Source organism: Falco biarmicus, chromosome 4, assembly GCF_023638135.1.
Source record: "Falco biarmicus isolate bFalBia1 chromosome 4, bFalBia1.pri, whole genome shotgun sequence".
NCBI classification, from domain to species: domain Eukaryota; kingdom Metazoa; phylum Chordata; class Aves; order Falconiformes; family Falconidae; genus Falco; species Falco biarmicus.
The window spans coordinates 42,830,402-42,846,939 of NC_079291.1; the positions used below are offsets into that span (position 1 = coordinate 42,830,402).

The 16,538-nt window shown below is 42.9% G+C and overlaps 1 protein-coding gene across 1 annotated transcript; it reads left to right on the forward strand.

The window, feature by feature from the left end:
- Window positions 1-217: 217 nt before the first annotated feature.
- Window positions 218-8,995, forward strand: MSRB2 (methionine sulfoxide reductase B2). The gene is given in 5 exon segments (XM_056338680.1): window positions 218-1,240; window positions 1,243-1,310; window positions 2,292-2,368; window positions 6,321-6,468; window positions 8,134-8,995. Coding segments are annotated over 5 exon segments (495 nt in total). The 5' UTR covers window positions 218-1,146; the 3' UTR covers window positions 8,242-8,995.
- Window positions 8,996-16,538: the final 7,543 nt, after the last annotated feature.

The window sequence follows — 16,538 nt, forward strand, 5'->3', positions numbered from 1 at the left end:
AAACCTTTCCTGCTAATGCTGCATCTCTGTGTTAATCAGGTGCTTTGCTAAAGTGCAATTATTTAGGCTGAATGCATACATTGGATGTGCAACCTGGTGGGGTGGGACTGGGGGAGACGCCAGCTGCGGCCCCCCCAGTCCCACCCCACCGATACGGCAGTTTGCCTGCTCCAGAGGATGCTCAGGAGCTGCCTCCTCCTCTGCTCCCCACCGTGGAGTAGCCATGGCTGCACCCACGCTGCCCACAGCAGCACATGTATCCCCCCACCCAGAGCATGAGGAGAGGGGGGCAGGGGGAGGGCAGGAGGGCATCCCCATCCCCAGTGTCCTCTAGCCAGTTGGAAAGGGCTATGTCAGCCCGCTGTAGGTATTGCTCTTGAACTAGCAGGCTAAACTATAGTTTTTGGGGTTAAACTGTAATTTTCAAATTCCTTTTTTTTTTCCTTTTCCCCAATATCACCGCTGCATTGCAAGAGATGAATCCATTCCCCACCTCGGACTTTTTGGTTAGGAAGGAATTAAGCTATTTTACTCATCTTTTTTTCAGCCGATCTATTAATTAATATTAATATATACCACCATAAATGTTCTGCATGGTGCGTACTGACCCGTAAGAAGCGCTGCTGGGGCTTTGCACCATGACAGGTGACTTCTGCTCTCTTGTATGTCCCTCAATGAACTACGGCCTCAGTTCTCTTGGGCTGTTGGTGTTGCTTTCTCTCAGTAACCCTGCTTAGCACCGCGCTTCCCTGAGGCCCTGTGGAAGTCACTAGTCTTTAATAGCCCACAAATGAGCATTACTTCTGGTTTCTGAAAGTTTCCAAGAGGCAACCTGCCAAACCTTTCAGTGATACCCAGGGACGAGGCAGGAGCACCAGCAGTTATTCCAAGCCAGAACAGAGGGCTGTCCTGGGAGAGCGGATGGTACCTTGGGTTGTAGGTGCCTGTTTCCACTCAGAGCCTTCCCAAGTGGTGTGCTGGAGCTGTTCTCCGTATGTAGCACGCGGAATGGAAAGCAGATGCAAAGTCCTGCACTTGCCCCTGCTCTTATGTCCCTGAACACTCCTCCTGTGCTCTGTCCATACCCATAGAAACTTCAGGAGAATTGAGGTCATAATGGAAAGCATCAACAGAGTCTAAGTTAAAATGGTGTTAAAAATAACACAGATTGTTTTTCTATACCTAACAGAAGACAGGAGCTCTCTGACTAAACAAGCTGAAGCAACTGTTGCTATAAACTGGGAAAAAAACTTACTCCAGAGCAATTTTATGTTACAAGAGAAAAAGAAACTGAACCGCTAAGCAAAAGTGCTAATGCTGCCCAAGACTAAGCTACCTGCTCTGCCTGCTGGGCAGAGGAAAACCTGCTCTGGGGAGCTGTCAGCACGCAGTTGCTTCAAAGGTTTTCCCCTGCCTTCTTGTGGATGAAAGTTAGACTCAACACACTGAACTGCATGGATTGTGTTCTGACCCAGACTGATTTGCATATGAAAAAACTATCTGCATTCTTTTTTATTATTTTTTTTTATTATTTCCCCTGGAATACTTTACTGCCAGCTCAGCCTTCTGTGTGGCAGTAGTGGAAGCCCCTATCCAGAGAAGAAGATCATTTTTTTGTCCCGTAGTCTCCTTTTTTTGACCGTATGTAGATTATCCATGGAAATCTCATACACAGCACTCCATTCAGGAGCTGAGTTGTCCCTTTCGTGCCAGATCATCCACCCACCTTGTCCCTGCACTTTGCTTCCTTCTTTGATGGAGGCCACATAGCGTTGTGGGTGGAATGCCAGCATCCTTAGCCCAGAGCCAGGGCTTTGGCACGCACGGAGCATGTACTATGGGATTAAGTGATGGGAACTGTGCCCAAATCCTTATATGTAAAATAAGAATCCCAATTCCAGACCATGCAGGGAGGAGGAGAGTCTCTCTGTAGAGCCACTTTGAAGTTGTGGCACTCCATAGCGGAGCCCCAGTCTTTGGGATCCTCCACATTTCACAAGTGCCTTGGAGGTCACGACTCCAGCCCTGGTACCTGGATGATTTATGCATCTGCCTGGTCTCAAAGTTTCTGGGGGCAGTGGGTAGTCTTCACTATTAATCCAAAAGCATCCTCCCCTTCATTTCTTTAGGCTGCTAATGTTTGTTCTTCAAAGCCCCCCTGTGAAGCCTTCTTTTTATGGTTTTTCTCCTGGTTTGAATCTGATTCCTACATGCTTGTTCCAGATGGTGAGCTTTTAAAGACCTGCATTATTAACTTCTCTTTTTTTTTTTTTCCCTTCCTTTTTTAAAAGCCATTTAGTGGGATCTATCTGAATAACACGGAATCAGGAATATACTGCTGTGTGTGCTTCAGTGCCCCACTGTTTAGGTAACATCCTTTAGATTTCACAGCATCCTTAAAAGGTCCTAACTGTGGCAGCAGGAGGGGCAGCGTCTCTTCGTGAGAGGAATGGAAAGGGAAGGTCAGAAGAACAATCCTTTGGTGCTAGAGTGCTATGTATAAGATTCCCAGGACACCTGTGGTGATACAGGTTCATGGTTTGCCCTTTTCTTGAGCGTATGAGGGTCTCCAGTGGCCAGCAAACAGTAGTTGCTATGTTAAGGTCTGCCTCTTTTTCCTGCCACACACACTGTCATTTTTGGTTGACAATAATTAAGAGGTCCCTAAGCCACAAGCTGCCACAGAATACATGTATTTGTGCATGAGTATCGCCGTATGTTTGCTCTGTTCTTGCGCTCTTCCAGTCACCTTCTGCCACGCATGCTCCTGGGCTGGAGAGACCTTTGGTCTGCCTTAGTCTAGCAGCTGGTATGTTCTTAGTGCTGGGTCCCTCCTACTGGAGGCAAGAGCTCCTCTTCACCCCCACCCCCTTCTTGTTCCCTAAATTAAATTCCACAATTTTTGTCTTTTTCGTTACATCTACTTTTTAAAACCTGGCTGCAAATGACTGTGCTATTAACCTCTGTGCTTTTTACAATACTATATATTTTGCAACTTCATTAAAGTCTAAGTAAAAGGAAACAGAGTGCCTCAGAGTAGGATGTGCAGAGGGTGTTCTGTTCTCTGTAACTGAACCAGAAAAGACAGTTCCTCATATTTTTGATCTAGAAAACAGCCTTTATTTATTCCCAACTGAGAGTTCAATGGAATACAGCTAACATGCCCATTTTTATGAAGACTTTAAAGGATGCATCACAGATCAGAACTTCAACGTGGGAAGCTGAGAAACAAGAGAGCTGGATAGTAAGAAGGGGCGGGGAAGTGTAACGGCTGTTAAAAATAAACCTAAACTAAGCAATTAAATGGTAAAATTGGAGGCTGATAACTGTGAACAGTTTTCCTTTGGCCAAGTATAGAAAACTATTGTTAGGCAAATGAACGTTGGCGTAAATGCATCTTTTTCTGTAGAGGTTTGCTAATAAAGACATTTAAATAAATTTATTTCAGAAGCTAATGTAGCATTGCAGAATGATCTGAAGACAAATACAAAACCTAAAAATACATCTGGAAAATTCAGATAAATCAGAGAATTTTTAAATTGCTAAGCTATGGGAGAGTTCCTTAAAATGTTCCTTTACTTCAGGCATCCTTTATATCAGACAATAGATATTGACAGGCCAACATGAAGAGAGATGAGCACTGGAGGCAATTGCTTCTGCTGCTAAACTAATAACAAAACAACAATATAACCAGTCATGCTGGTTTTTGCAGTAGCCAGCTCTCAGACAATATAGGTACTTTTGTTTAAAGCATAAAATAATGCTCGGTCTTACAGACTAACACAGGGAAATACAGAAAAAAAACCTTTTAAGAAAATTGAAAATGATTCAGTGTTCAAAATGGCCTGAAAATATATTTTTCATGAATGCATTGCATTGTGGAGGACACTAAAAATGAGAGGAAAATATGGTATTTGGTAAGAAACTTCATTCATCATGTTTATTTCCTAGTGCATTAAAAATGTCCTTTCTTTCTCAAATGCATTAGATTATTAGCTACAGGTAAACATGAAGCATTTCCTCCTTTCTTTCAAAGTATATGTGTTTGTATACATTTATACCAGAATTTATTACCTTCTGCTACCAAATATTAATTTGAAAGAGATGGAAATATGTGGAACAAACCCCTAACCTTTATAGATAGCAAATTGTGGTGCTTTAATGAAATCTCAAACCTTCAGCGAACCATAAACCTACAGCTGAGATTCATACAGCAAAAAGCACTTTTTAGAATTATCTGGATTACATCCAGGACGACTGAAATAGGGATCAAAGTAAATGACATGTGCTGGAGGAATGGTGTGTCGAAGGCTAATCTAACGCATATGTTTAGGGAAAGTCCATTTATCCATAAGTTAAGTGGTGAAATACTTCAAAGGACTAATATGATCTTGAACAGCAATATTTTTGGGTACTAAAATGTTTCTATTAGGGAATCCAAGTGATATTACTGTTAGTAAAACCACACAGAGACCATTTCTGTTGAGAGTTAGTTTAACAGCTCAAAAGATTAATCCTTTAGCAGTGGAAAACATCTACAATAAACTTAAGTATTTTGAGCAGCATGTACAGGATGGAGTCAGTCAGGGTCAGATGCAAAACCCACACAGCATTAAAGACCTTCCTTTACAGGGTTTCAGAGAGGATCCTCATATCTATGTAGGAATAAGCAGAAGGATCCCTGTGTCAAAAAAAATGAAGAGTTCTGACTGAGAAGTTTTTAAAATAAAAAAGAAAGAGCACGAGTATGTCAGGGAAACTCAGAAGTCATGCATAGACATGTACAGACACGAACATTTGTGTTCCCTAAGGTTATTCTTCGGGATTCTGTGGCTGGTAGGCACAGCGTTCGCGTGGTTTTGTAACAGGGAAGGCAGGGAGCCCTCTTTGACTGGAAGTAAATAGGCCTGGAGCCCTAAATACCTGCTTGTACAAACGCTGAGTCTGCAGACTGCATTTGCTTTGGTGCAGCCTGCTTCTGCGCTGTGTCCTATTTTTCCCCAGTTTTACAGAGGGGAGGAGGTAGGAGAGCATTTCTCATGGATCTTTGTGGACTGATCTAAAGGACTGAACAACAGCCCACCCAGAAATGAGCCTTTGGTCATTCTGTGTTTACAAATTCTCTCTTATTTCCACAGTTGCCTTGCTCAAGCCCTGTACAGTTAATTATAACATGCATGCTGAAGCATGCACTGTTCTTTGGGTTGGATTTTTTTAAGCCTTTTGCCCAGCTCGTTTGCCTTGCCTTTCTAAAAGGCACTGCAAGTAAGTTTTTTCAGACTTTTCTTAGCTGTCTTAATATCCCACCAAAATATACATGATATATATTAAATATTTTGCTTTAAATTATGTATGGACTAATCTTAATCACAGAAAGGCTGCTGCTGGTGTTGCTGTCTCCATCAACCACTAGATGCCAGTAAGAGCATTGGGTTTGTGAAAATGGGATGAAACGTGGGAAATCAGGAGGAAATGGTTGCGGTGGGTCTCCAGACCACTTATCCTAGTAGAGCGTGAGTCTGTCTTCATTTCTCACTCTAACTCACACTAGGTCAGAAAAGTACCCATATCTATCAAAGCTTGCACAACTTTAAGTAGGAGGGATTACCTCGTTTCTGTATGCTAAATCCCAAAATTTTTTCTAATCTTATTTTCAAATATGCTCTAGGGTTTAACATGCTGCTAAACAGAACTGGTAATCGTGGATGTTAACAGGAGGCACCCACAAGCTGACATTCTGTCGTACTGTTTCTGATGTCTGCAATTATCTATTGGGAAAAAATAGATCTTTGTGCTGCGAGGATTTGTCATTGGTTGATTGATGGTTTGAGCAAGGCTCTATTTGATTTTCCAAACCGGTTTAATGGCTGACTGCAAGCTGAAGCCATCATCAGGCATAAGCCTGGTCCAGTGAGCCAAGCCAGCCATTTTCCATACTTCATTTCTTCTTGTAAACTTTGCTGTCTGAGGCTGTGCTGTATTGGGCCAGGTTTCAAACTGCAACTTAGCAGGGGTAATTCAGCTAAACAATGTGCTCGGTTGTTTGAAAACCCCTTTTTCAAGCTTTAAAAAATGCCAACCTGTCAGTGAAATAGAAACGGTGAGGCAAATGCTTCTGTTGTGGGCTGATCAAGAATTTCCTTCGGGGAAGAGCTTCCAGCACAGTTTGATGCCAGTGAGAAAACTTCTACTGTGCCAGATATTATTAATAGTAGTACAAGACAGGGATGGGGGGGAAATGCTGATGTTCTTAATAAAACCAGGCTTTTTTTGTAACATCTCTGTTGTTAATTAGCAAGAAGATCTGTTTTCCACTATAGCTCAGAAAAGAAGTATAATTCTGGGACTGGATGGTCATCATTTTCAGAGGCTCATGGTACTTGTGACAGAGATGAAAGCAACACCAATATCATGAGCCGACCAGATAACTCATTGGGATCAACTAGAACTGAAGTAGTCTGCAAACAGGTATGTTTATTTTGGAGGTGATACCCAAAGACCCAAATCCTAACAAGTAAGTTTTCTCTGTGCCCATGAATGAACCTACCTAAATGCAGCAGTGAGAATTAGGGTGTCACTGGAACCATTCTGTCTCACCCAGCATGGACCACATGAGTAGAGTCTGAAGTATCACAGAGGCAGTCCCTTTGGGGTGAAGAAAATTATGTGACATGGGAGGATAGTTGTGTAAGTATAGGCAAGGGCTGGACTTCAGACCGAAAATTTATTCAGAGGACCTCAGGTGAACTGCAGGATGTGATAACTGACAGTAGAAGGGATTGAGATTCAGTCCACGCATTTGCCCCATCACAGGGGCAGTTCTTCCTCATTCAGTCGTGCAAAATGTGCTGAAGCTGTTCTTAAAATATGCAGTGGTGGAGACACCACAGCCTTACTGCCTAATGACCTGTAACCTTCATGCCTTCCTGCTGTTGGTTAGACACTGGGGAAAGCAATGTTTGCTTTGCAGCCATTGAAGCTCATTAGTATTTGACCTGCATGGCAGTGGTTGTGCCCCACACGTTCACAGCTGTCTTCTGCAGGTTCTCTTCCTTCACAGAAGCCACCTTTCTGTTTTGGGTAGCTATTTTGACTCCCTCAGTCATCTCTTTTCTAGATTAAAAAGGCCAGTTCCTTCAGCTGTTTCTTTTTGTGTCATGGTTTTTGTGCACTGATTGTCTTGTTGCTCTATTTTACACTCCTTCCAATTGATCCTTTTCCTTCTTGAAGTACAGTGCAAAGCTGGACATAGTGCTGCAGCTGGGCCTAGCATCAGAGACTAGAGGCTTTTTAGATGCATTATAGATACTGTTCCCGTCCTTACATCTTTACCTTTCCACAGCCTATGACCCGTATTTGTTTGGGGACCTGCTGTAATATCCAAGTCCTTTTCTAAAGAACTGCCACCCCTAACCATTTCTTCCCTACCCTAAATCTGTGCTGTTTATTACTTCTATTAAGGTATAAAAGTATGCAACTGAGTTTAATGAATTGTGTCTTAAGCTTTTTTGTGGGTGTCTGTTTCTCCAGACTCTTAAGATTGCTAATACTGTCCTTCAGTGTGCTTGCAGCCACTTCTAGCAGAACTAGGTATTATCTGCAAACACAACAAGCGTTCACTACAGTCCATTATCATGGCAGGGTTCATGTTTGCAGCGATATCCAGCAATCACCTTTCAAAACCCCAGCTAAAGACAACCTTCCAATTTTGTAATGAACCACTGATAGCTATTGAGTCTAATTTTTTTGCCCCCCATCAGCAATTTTGGGGGGGGGGGGGGGGGAATCCTCAGCTGACCTGTGAGAAAGGCCTACAGTGACCGTCTCAACTTGAAATTTTCGTTATATATTGAGATGTCTAGACCCTCCCATTTATTTCCTGTACCTTCTAGCATTAGTACCTTTTGACTTTGTCTTCTGCAATCTCCTTATTTGGGGGCAGATATTCACCCAGAGGTGGTTATTCCAGGATGTATTTCTAGTTTCTCCCCAGGAGTCCCTGTGTCACACCACCACGCAACTCAACAGTGAATTCATCATACAAGTTTCCTAATTCAGGATAACACAGTAGGTACCAGCATAATCTTGGTCCATAATTGCAACGGTAGTAATGGCACATAATTTCTGTTGCAGTGTGATGCCCATCTAGGCCATGTGTTTGATGATGGTCCCGCACCTTCTGGGCAGAGGTTCCGTATCAACAGTGTTTCATTAATCTTCAGACCAGGCTCTGGCCAGTGAGAAATGGATCACTGGCTTACAGAACATCCTTTCACTGCTCGTACAACAGGCTTGCAAAAAACTCTCACACTTTTGCTACAGAACTCAAATGTTAGTACTCATGCCATTGCAGCTTTGCTTTCCAGCTATTATGAGTGTTGATAAAATACATATTTTTGTGGTAACTCTTTGGCAGTCAGCCTTTTCACGGTTAGCGTGATATAAGTGTTCATCTATTGGGTTTTTAATTTTAAAAAAATACAATAAATCTATGCAATATTTCACATTCATAACTATCGTCATTAGCTGTACTGAGGCTGCTGAAATGAAGTGCTCTCCTGAATGTGACTTTGCCTATGCTGAACAGTAGTTGTGGCACCCAGGAATACAGATGTACATGACTGATCATGCCAGAGCTTTCACTTCTGTAAAATCATCATATCCTTCTAAAGGGAAGCAAAAATAATATGAATCTCCAAATAAAGGGGGGGGGGGCATCCCCTGATGTGAGAGACCTTTAGCCAAGACAAGTGACTTTTCTGTGAATCCATAAAAGCAAAGTCCTGAAGGAGGGCCTATTTAAAACTATTCCAAGCAAGAGAACCAGTGGAAATATGAAGTCTTTCTTTTAAATCAGTTACTTTGGTTCCGTGTCCAATAGCAAGGATGAAGTAGGATTTACTCTACAAACTTCCTCTGAAAGAAATAGTATGATAATATTGTAACAATCTGTGTAATGTCTCCAGAATTCTGTTATCACTTGTGTATTTCAGAATCTGGAAATAAAAAATGAATGTGAAATTTACTGTATTGGGGGGGTGGGAGGTGTGGAATCAGCATCAAAAAACATGTTCAGTAAAGTCATGCTTTCACTGAAAACAGGCTTGGTCTGTTCTTCCTTGTACAAGTTTGTAAGTAGTTCTGTATTTTCCCAAGCATTGTCACCATTGCTTGCTGTAGCAGGAAAATAAATCGTATATTTGCTAAACTGAGCTTTCCTGCTTTCAGATTTTTTTCCAAAGAAAGTAATCTCTGAGTCAGAACATCAGCTTCACTAAACTGGCTGGGTTTAAATGCTTCCCTGCTGAGAGTTACTAGGCAACATCTCATTTGGCTTTACCTATAACAGGCTGTTTCCATTCTCCCCACTTTGGTTGCCTCAGTAATAAAAAGGATGTGTTCGTTTACTAGCATAGTCTTAAAACTGTTTAATGTCTTCGGAAAATGGACTTCTATTGCACTGAATTTACTTTTGCTCCCTCTGTCTTGGAGCTCTGAAGTTTTTCATTCTCCTGTACTTTCTACGGAGAATTCTGCAATCGTCTAACTTTAAAAAATACCATATGAAGACAGTGTTCACTACAGCCAAGTTAAACCAGAATGGCACAAAGGCCACCAGAGATGTGAAACAGCACAAATGAAGCAGACACTTGCTGCTACTGGTTTTATCTGGTGTTGTAGATGGCGACGGTCACACTGTCTTCAGAGGTGTCAGTAAACGGCAGCAGCATGCTGCCTGCTGTGCCTGTGTTGCATCATGCTCTGCCTGGCATATATGCCCTTGCACCACCTACTGCTATCGCCTGCCAGCTCTGACCAGGAGGCACATGCTCAGCCTGCTCAGAGCTCTAACCACAAGTCTTCACAGGTCATACAGAAATCACCATCCTCACATGCTCCGAATCCCCTATCCCGATACACTTTCATTCACTGTTTGGGTTTTTTTTTTTTCTTAAAATCTATCACACACCTACAGGAAAGGGGGCTTGACCCTCACAGGTATTCTTCAGTCAGGCAGCCCTCTCCGTCTCCTCACCTTTCCCATCAGGAGAGGGTTGTCTCAGAAAGGAGCATGACTAGGTGTCCCCAGCTGGGCTCCTGTGTTCAGCCAGGTGCTAGTGAAGAAGCCAGCACCTACCTAAGTATGAGGACTTTTAGCTAGGATACCAAATCAAAATGCTCCTCATTTCTGCAAATCTCAGCAAGTAGGAAGAGAACTGGCAAAATACCTGTTCCTTACCTTGTCGCAGCACTCTGCAAACTATCAAGCCGCAACAATGTCTTTCACCACCTCATACCAGCACACTTTTCATACAGTCCCTCTGCTACCTTCTCCTTGTCTCATCCAGGGCACACTCTCTCTTCTCTTGTCTCTTCCTCAGCTGCTCTCTCTTCATTGGCTCTCAACCACTCAACAGAACCAGGCACACCTGCACCTCATCTACATCAGCCAACTCGCCACCTTTGAAGCCAACCCACAGTTGGCTAACCTATTCCTCTACACTTCCCCCCCCCCCCTTTTTTTAACATTTCATACCTTATGTTTTTAACAATCATTACAACCTTTTTACAAATAAATTTTTCATACAGTCCTCTATAACTCCTCTACGTTACCTGTCCCCACAGATCAAATACCAGGTCTCGCTGACACCGTCTACAGATCAGACCGAATGCCATGCAAACAAAACAGACCATGGAGCTGACAAAACAAGCGTCCACACACAGATTTGTGTGCAAACCACATTCAGTTTAGTACGTCATATGTACATGGTTGGTGGAGACCAGCTCTTGGTCAACTGGCAAGTTGGTAACTATTACTGACAGAGGAAGCTTGCCTGAGCAGACAGTGTATTTGTTTTACACCTGTAAACATCACTCTATACAAATGGACATTTAGGCTAAGCAACAGCTGGTGCCTCCTCACTTATGCAGCAGGATGACCTGAAGAAAGAGCCTGGTAAGGCCCCAGTTCGGCTTGCGCAGTGTTAATTACAGATATGTAATCATATGAACACACTCATAACTTCAAGGACAGCACCTGGCCTGACTACAGCAATATGTCACCAAGCAAACGGCATAAAGCACCACTCTGCTGTCCTGGAGAACCCAGACACCCAGTTAAGCAATCTTGTTCTGGTTATTCAAATGAAAATGGGGAAAAGAGGAAGGTTTGGCTTTCGCCATGTGTGTAAAATCAGCGTAATGGCACATCACCTTTCAGCGTGGCTGAAGTTTGGAGTAGCATACTGAGAGGTATTTGACTATCCTGCCCCTTAACAATTCTTTGTAAATCTAAAAGTGTTCAGGTGTCTGTGTATACCCACGTGTATGTATCAGTAGGTGAAAAGGGGAAATAGTTTTGTTTTGCAAGTATGACCAATAATCAACTTGGAATATTTTATCACTCCCAGCCCTCCCCACTGTGGGCAGTTTGCACTTCTTCTATTAAAAATACAAATGAATGATGCAGGATTGAGCAGAGAAAAGGGAGTGGGGTAGGTATGGGAGGACTGAGTGGACAAAATGGGTATGAGCTTCTTGAATTAGTTCTTCTGATGGTTGGTTGTTTTGGTTTTTTAGCAATGTTTGACTCTTACTTTCTCTGCTGTATCAGATAGTGGCTGGAACTGGTTGCACAGCAGTCTCGAGTAGTGTGGTGGGGATAAGGCAGAAGTCTCTTAACTGATCCATCTTCTTATAACATTATCACTCGTGAAAAATTATATGGATCAAATGGGTTAAAACGGCCTATTTGACAGCCTTCTTTTCTATTGTTCGTCTTACAGTGCAAGATGGGGGGGAAGGACCATGTTCATTTGGGAATAAATTAATTATCTCTTGAGCTAAGCTAGCTTTTTATCCTCTATATATCAGCTCAGACAGCTATTTTTCACTTTTAAGATCCATCACAGCTTGATCCCACCTTGTGTTTTGTCTCAGACACTCCGATGGTACTGGCCTGTGCTCTGCTAGTAATGTCTGCCTGTGTAAATGTAGGGTCACATTTTCATCAAATACATTTCTGCTTTATCTTGGCCCACAAAAATCAATGAGGAGATCGTCTAAGACTCTGCAAGGCTGCTTAGTTACCCTGCCTCCTCCTGGCCTCACATCGCTCAGTATGCACGTAGAGCAAGAGCTATCTGGTGTACTCTGACAGTTACGCCTGCCGTAATGACACCACTGTTACCTTGTGTTTCATGCATCTGCCAGGGGAATCCATGTGACATTTCTCATCATGTATTTGAGCTTACCACCCATGATGATGCATTTACATGAACTAATTTTATGTCTAAAAACACAGCTGTTGACATTTATGGTGTCATCCCCACATGATGTAAACTACTGGACATTCAGCACCTCTGACCATAAGTTCTTTGGGGCAGGAAACATCATTATCTTCTGTGTCTATGCTACCATCCACACCAGGAGAGATCCCAGCTAAAGGCCCAAAGTGTTATAAGGTCAAGAATAATAGAGTCCAATAATAATGGAAGACACTGTTAAAGAGTATCATAGGCTACAAGAATTTCCTCATGTATCTGCACTGACTTTGTTCCACCATAGGGAATAAAAAGCAGTTGCTTCTCTGAGCTGAATATACTGTGCCAAGCAACTACAGATTTATGTTCTATCCTTCACATCTGAGAAGTTTTTCAACACTGTTATTTCATTAGTTAGTTTCAATGATGATTCTTTTTATCCTATTGTGTTTTTAAATAACCTTTTCATAAACCCTAATTGAGGTTTCTATAGAATTCTTAAGAGATTTTAACATCTTAAATAAACTATTTAAAGATTTCCTTAGTCTTTTTAGCATCTCTACAAGCAAGTAATTATTCTCAATTTTACTGAGGGAAGACTTGATGAGAAGAATTTAATTGACTTGCTCAAGACTACAAATTAAATTTGCAGCAAAGCCAGAATTAGATTGTGCATGGCTCCTAACAATGTCCAGATCTTCAGACCTTGCTTTTTCTAAAACTTATTTTGGTACTCGATTGTTTGCAGGGGTGAATTATTGAAAGAAAGAAGGTAAAATTAACATGTGCTTTTCCAGCTACGGTATTAAAACCAAAACTAAGCCAACTAGGGCAACTTTGGCACATAGAGAGCAACACTTGACCTCTTTCTCAGAGCAAAGGTGATACGGGCTTGGTTAGGAATTAGCCCACTGTATTCTCTGGCTGCGCTATGTATTGCCACACAGTCTAAAATGAACCGACATTCTTCATGTTCCAGGATAGCTTTAGGTAGAAATGACAGAAGACAGCTTGCTGCCAGTAACTTCTTTGCTTGGGAGGCAGCATGGGTTTTTTGTAAGCGCAGAGAGAAGATAGGAAAGAAGGAGCAGGTTACTCTTATATTACTAGCAGCTTCACACTCCTTTCACCAGAAATCATAATGCCCATTATTTTAGCCATGCATCCACAGAACTGTAGCGATGCTCTTTTCTGTTGCGCCACACTGCAAATCAGTTGGATTCTCTTTTAAACTTGTTGAAAACCTAGTCTTGACTCCAGTCAGAACAAGGAAGGAAGAAGGGAGACTTTTCCCTGAGCAAAAATAGGATTTTGCCATCCCAGAACATCTCCAGCATGAGGTTGAATCAGGAGGCAGGCTGCGTGAGAAGGAACTGAAAAAGTCTCACTTCGGGTTTGTTTTTTTTCTGATTGGTGAGGACTTAGCTTAGTACTCCTAAGTATTTTCTGATCTTCAGTCTTGGTCCTACTGTGTAGAAGAAATTAGTCCTGTCATCACACAACTGAACTGCCTCCTCTTCCATTCACTCCACAACTTCTCCATTTCTCGCACTGGGCAGGGAAATGTTTTAAACCATGCTCCTGTGCCTGTCCCACCTCCTGCTACACCCAAGCGATGAGCTGTGGTAACACTACCCTCTCAGCATGTCATATAATGCTCAGCATCCCATCAGCCTCGTGGATTTCACAGCTTTTTACACTCAAGCCTCTGAGGTAGTGGTGAGCTACATGTCACAGAATAGGAAGCTGAGGGACAGCTGTGGGAAGTGACTCGCCCACAGTCCCCCGGGGCAGGGCAGAGAAATCTGATTACAGAAAGGGTTCTCAAAAGCTCTCCAAGTGTGAGCTGCTGCCAAAATTCACAGAGGCAAAGTAGTTTAAAAGCAAAGCCCTTTATTGAAGAAGTGCCCAGAATTTTTCAAGACTAAAAGAATTTGTCTCAAGGCAGGTGTGCCCATGGGGACTGGTTTTAGTAGCACTGCGGAATGTGTGTGGAAAGGATTGGCATCTTGCCATGGGGCAGAAGAAAGAGAAATTCATGCCCATTATTGCACTCCTTTTTACTGTCTTATCTTTTGTTAGTTTGGGGGGTTTTTCTTTGCTCTGTGGTATCCCTCCTCTCTCCTTCGCAGAAATCCTTTTGTAAAATCCCCTGGGTTCTGGCTTTCTTGACTGCACTCACTCTCACCTTGTGCCTGAACTCTCCCAGTTCCATACCCTCAGTCTGCTTCCCTTGGTGCCAGCGAGATATCAAACACACAGTCCTGCGCCCACATCTGAGTCAGCAGCAACCTGAACATGCTGAAGGTGACTGGGGGGATCTGGCCTGCAGGCTCTGGGGAGGCTGGCAGAGAGCACATCAGCTGTGCTCATCCAGCTCACCTCCTTTGCACACACAGTTTGACAGCATTTACAAAGTAACTTCCAGAAAAACTTGTCAGGGACAGAGGAGCTGCCACAGAAATCAGGAAAAAGAAAATAAGAGTCATCAAGGATGCTCAAGTAGCCTGCTTAGTTCTGGAAACAGAAACTGTGCTGACCTGCCACATCACTGATGCATGGGAAGCAGAAATGTGGACCACAGCCAGGTCATCTTTGCTCAGGTGTCATTTTTAGAAGCTCAGAAGATGGATACAGACATTTTATGATAGGAGGAAGGAACAAGAAAGAATAGCAAAGCATTTTGCACAACTGTTAGGAAGGAGGCAAAGGCAACACAGAGGAAGGTGCTGAAGTCAGAGAGACTACAAGAATGAGTGTTTTCCTTCCAGAAGGAGTCAGCACTGAAGGATGAGGACACAGCTGGTGGACTGAAAGCACGTACATGATGCCAGCTAAAGAGCTAGTTGTGAGCTCTCAGGAATGAGGGAGCTGAGATCAGTGCTCCATGGCGCAACAGTCTCTTGCAGACAGTTCTGACAGAGCCATGGGACGCCTATGCATTTTCTTGGATTACTGAAGGAGAAAGCCTTGTGAAGGGCTAGGATCTGAGCAGAGCTAAAAGCAGGTGCTCATGTTTGGGAAGTTCAGGAGATTGACCTGTTAATGAGAATACCAGGTGCAAAATGAACCCTCACACATTCACTGCCCCAGGAATGACCCTATCCCCAATCCAGAAAATGTTCCCTCCCTATTTCAGGCTTTACATTACCTCTTAGTCCTGGGCCTCTCCTGAATGCACTTGGGTATTCACACTTGGGTCCATTATGAGCAAAGGTCATTAAACCTTGTCATGTACTATATGTCTAGCTGGAGTTTCCTCAGGCCCCCAGAGACGGAAAAAAAGGGCCTCCATAGCACTTCTCTTTGGCAATAGCCCAAATAGCCTCTGCCTCTGGGCTTGGTCTGTAAGAAGGGCATTTTCCAAAACTGGATCACATGTAACTTTCTATGACCTTGTAGCTTTCACTTTACTTTTATGAATGAATCTCTATTAAAAGCAGGGGGTAAATGTTTTTCCTTTGTCCCTCTTTCAGTTTACAAATTTGTCTTCTCCTATAGCCAGCTGTTAAAAGATTGGTTCTGCCCCTGCTTTCACCTTTCCTGTTTTATCAGCTGAGACGTCAAACTGAGGGCCTGACCACTTGATGTTAAAGATACATGGCTCTTTTTGTAAGGCAGTGGCCTGGACAACTCTAGACTCTAAATACAGCCTTGTCTTACAGTTTGAGTTAGCCTCTCACACCCTAAATTGCAAGGCGTCATTCCTTGAGCAATGAACAGCTTCTCTGTACTAATTCAGCAGCAACAGCACTTAAGCAATAGGTGAAAGAAACTCCATATTTCTGACGTTTGACATCCATGGATGAAAAGGGCCATCTGTAGAAATGCTTATGATGGCTTATTATTTTGGTCTGTTGCTATTCTTATTTCTACTAGCCCTGTGCCAATTCATCTTCTTTTCTGCAAGATTTCACCTTCTTGCTCTATACCTGCCTCAAGAATAGGCAGAAACTTCCAACAAAAAAACATTGCTCAAAACAGAAATAGCAAACGAACGGCTGCAAAGAGACACAGTAAAACTGCTCCACTCTGCCCATGCCGTAGTACTTAACTAAGCTCATTAAGCACCTCTCCACAGATAACTACAGCAGATCAGAGGTGTTCAGCTGTGCTTGTGATGACTTCCCAGCCTGTGGCAACCATAGCAATGGCTTCAGGGACCTACCTGTTATCATAACAGTTCTTCTGGCTGGAGAAGAACAAACGAGACTGTTTGTTGGGACCATGGAGTGGGGGAAGCTTGTGTGTTTTGAGGAGATGTGATGCAGACAG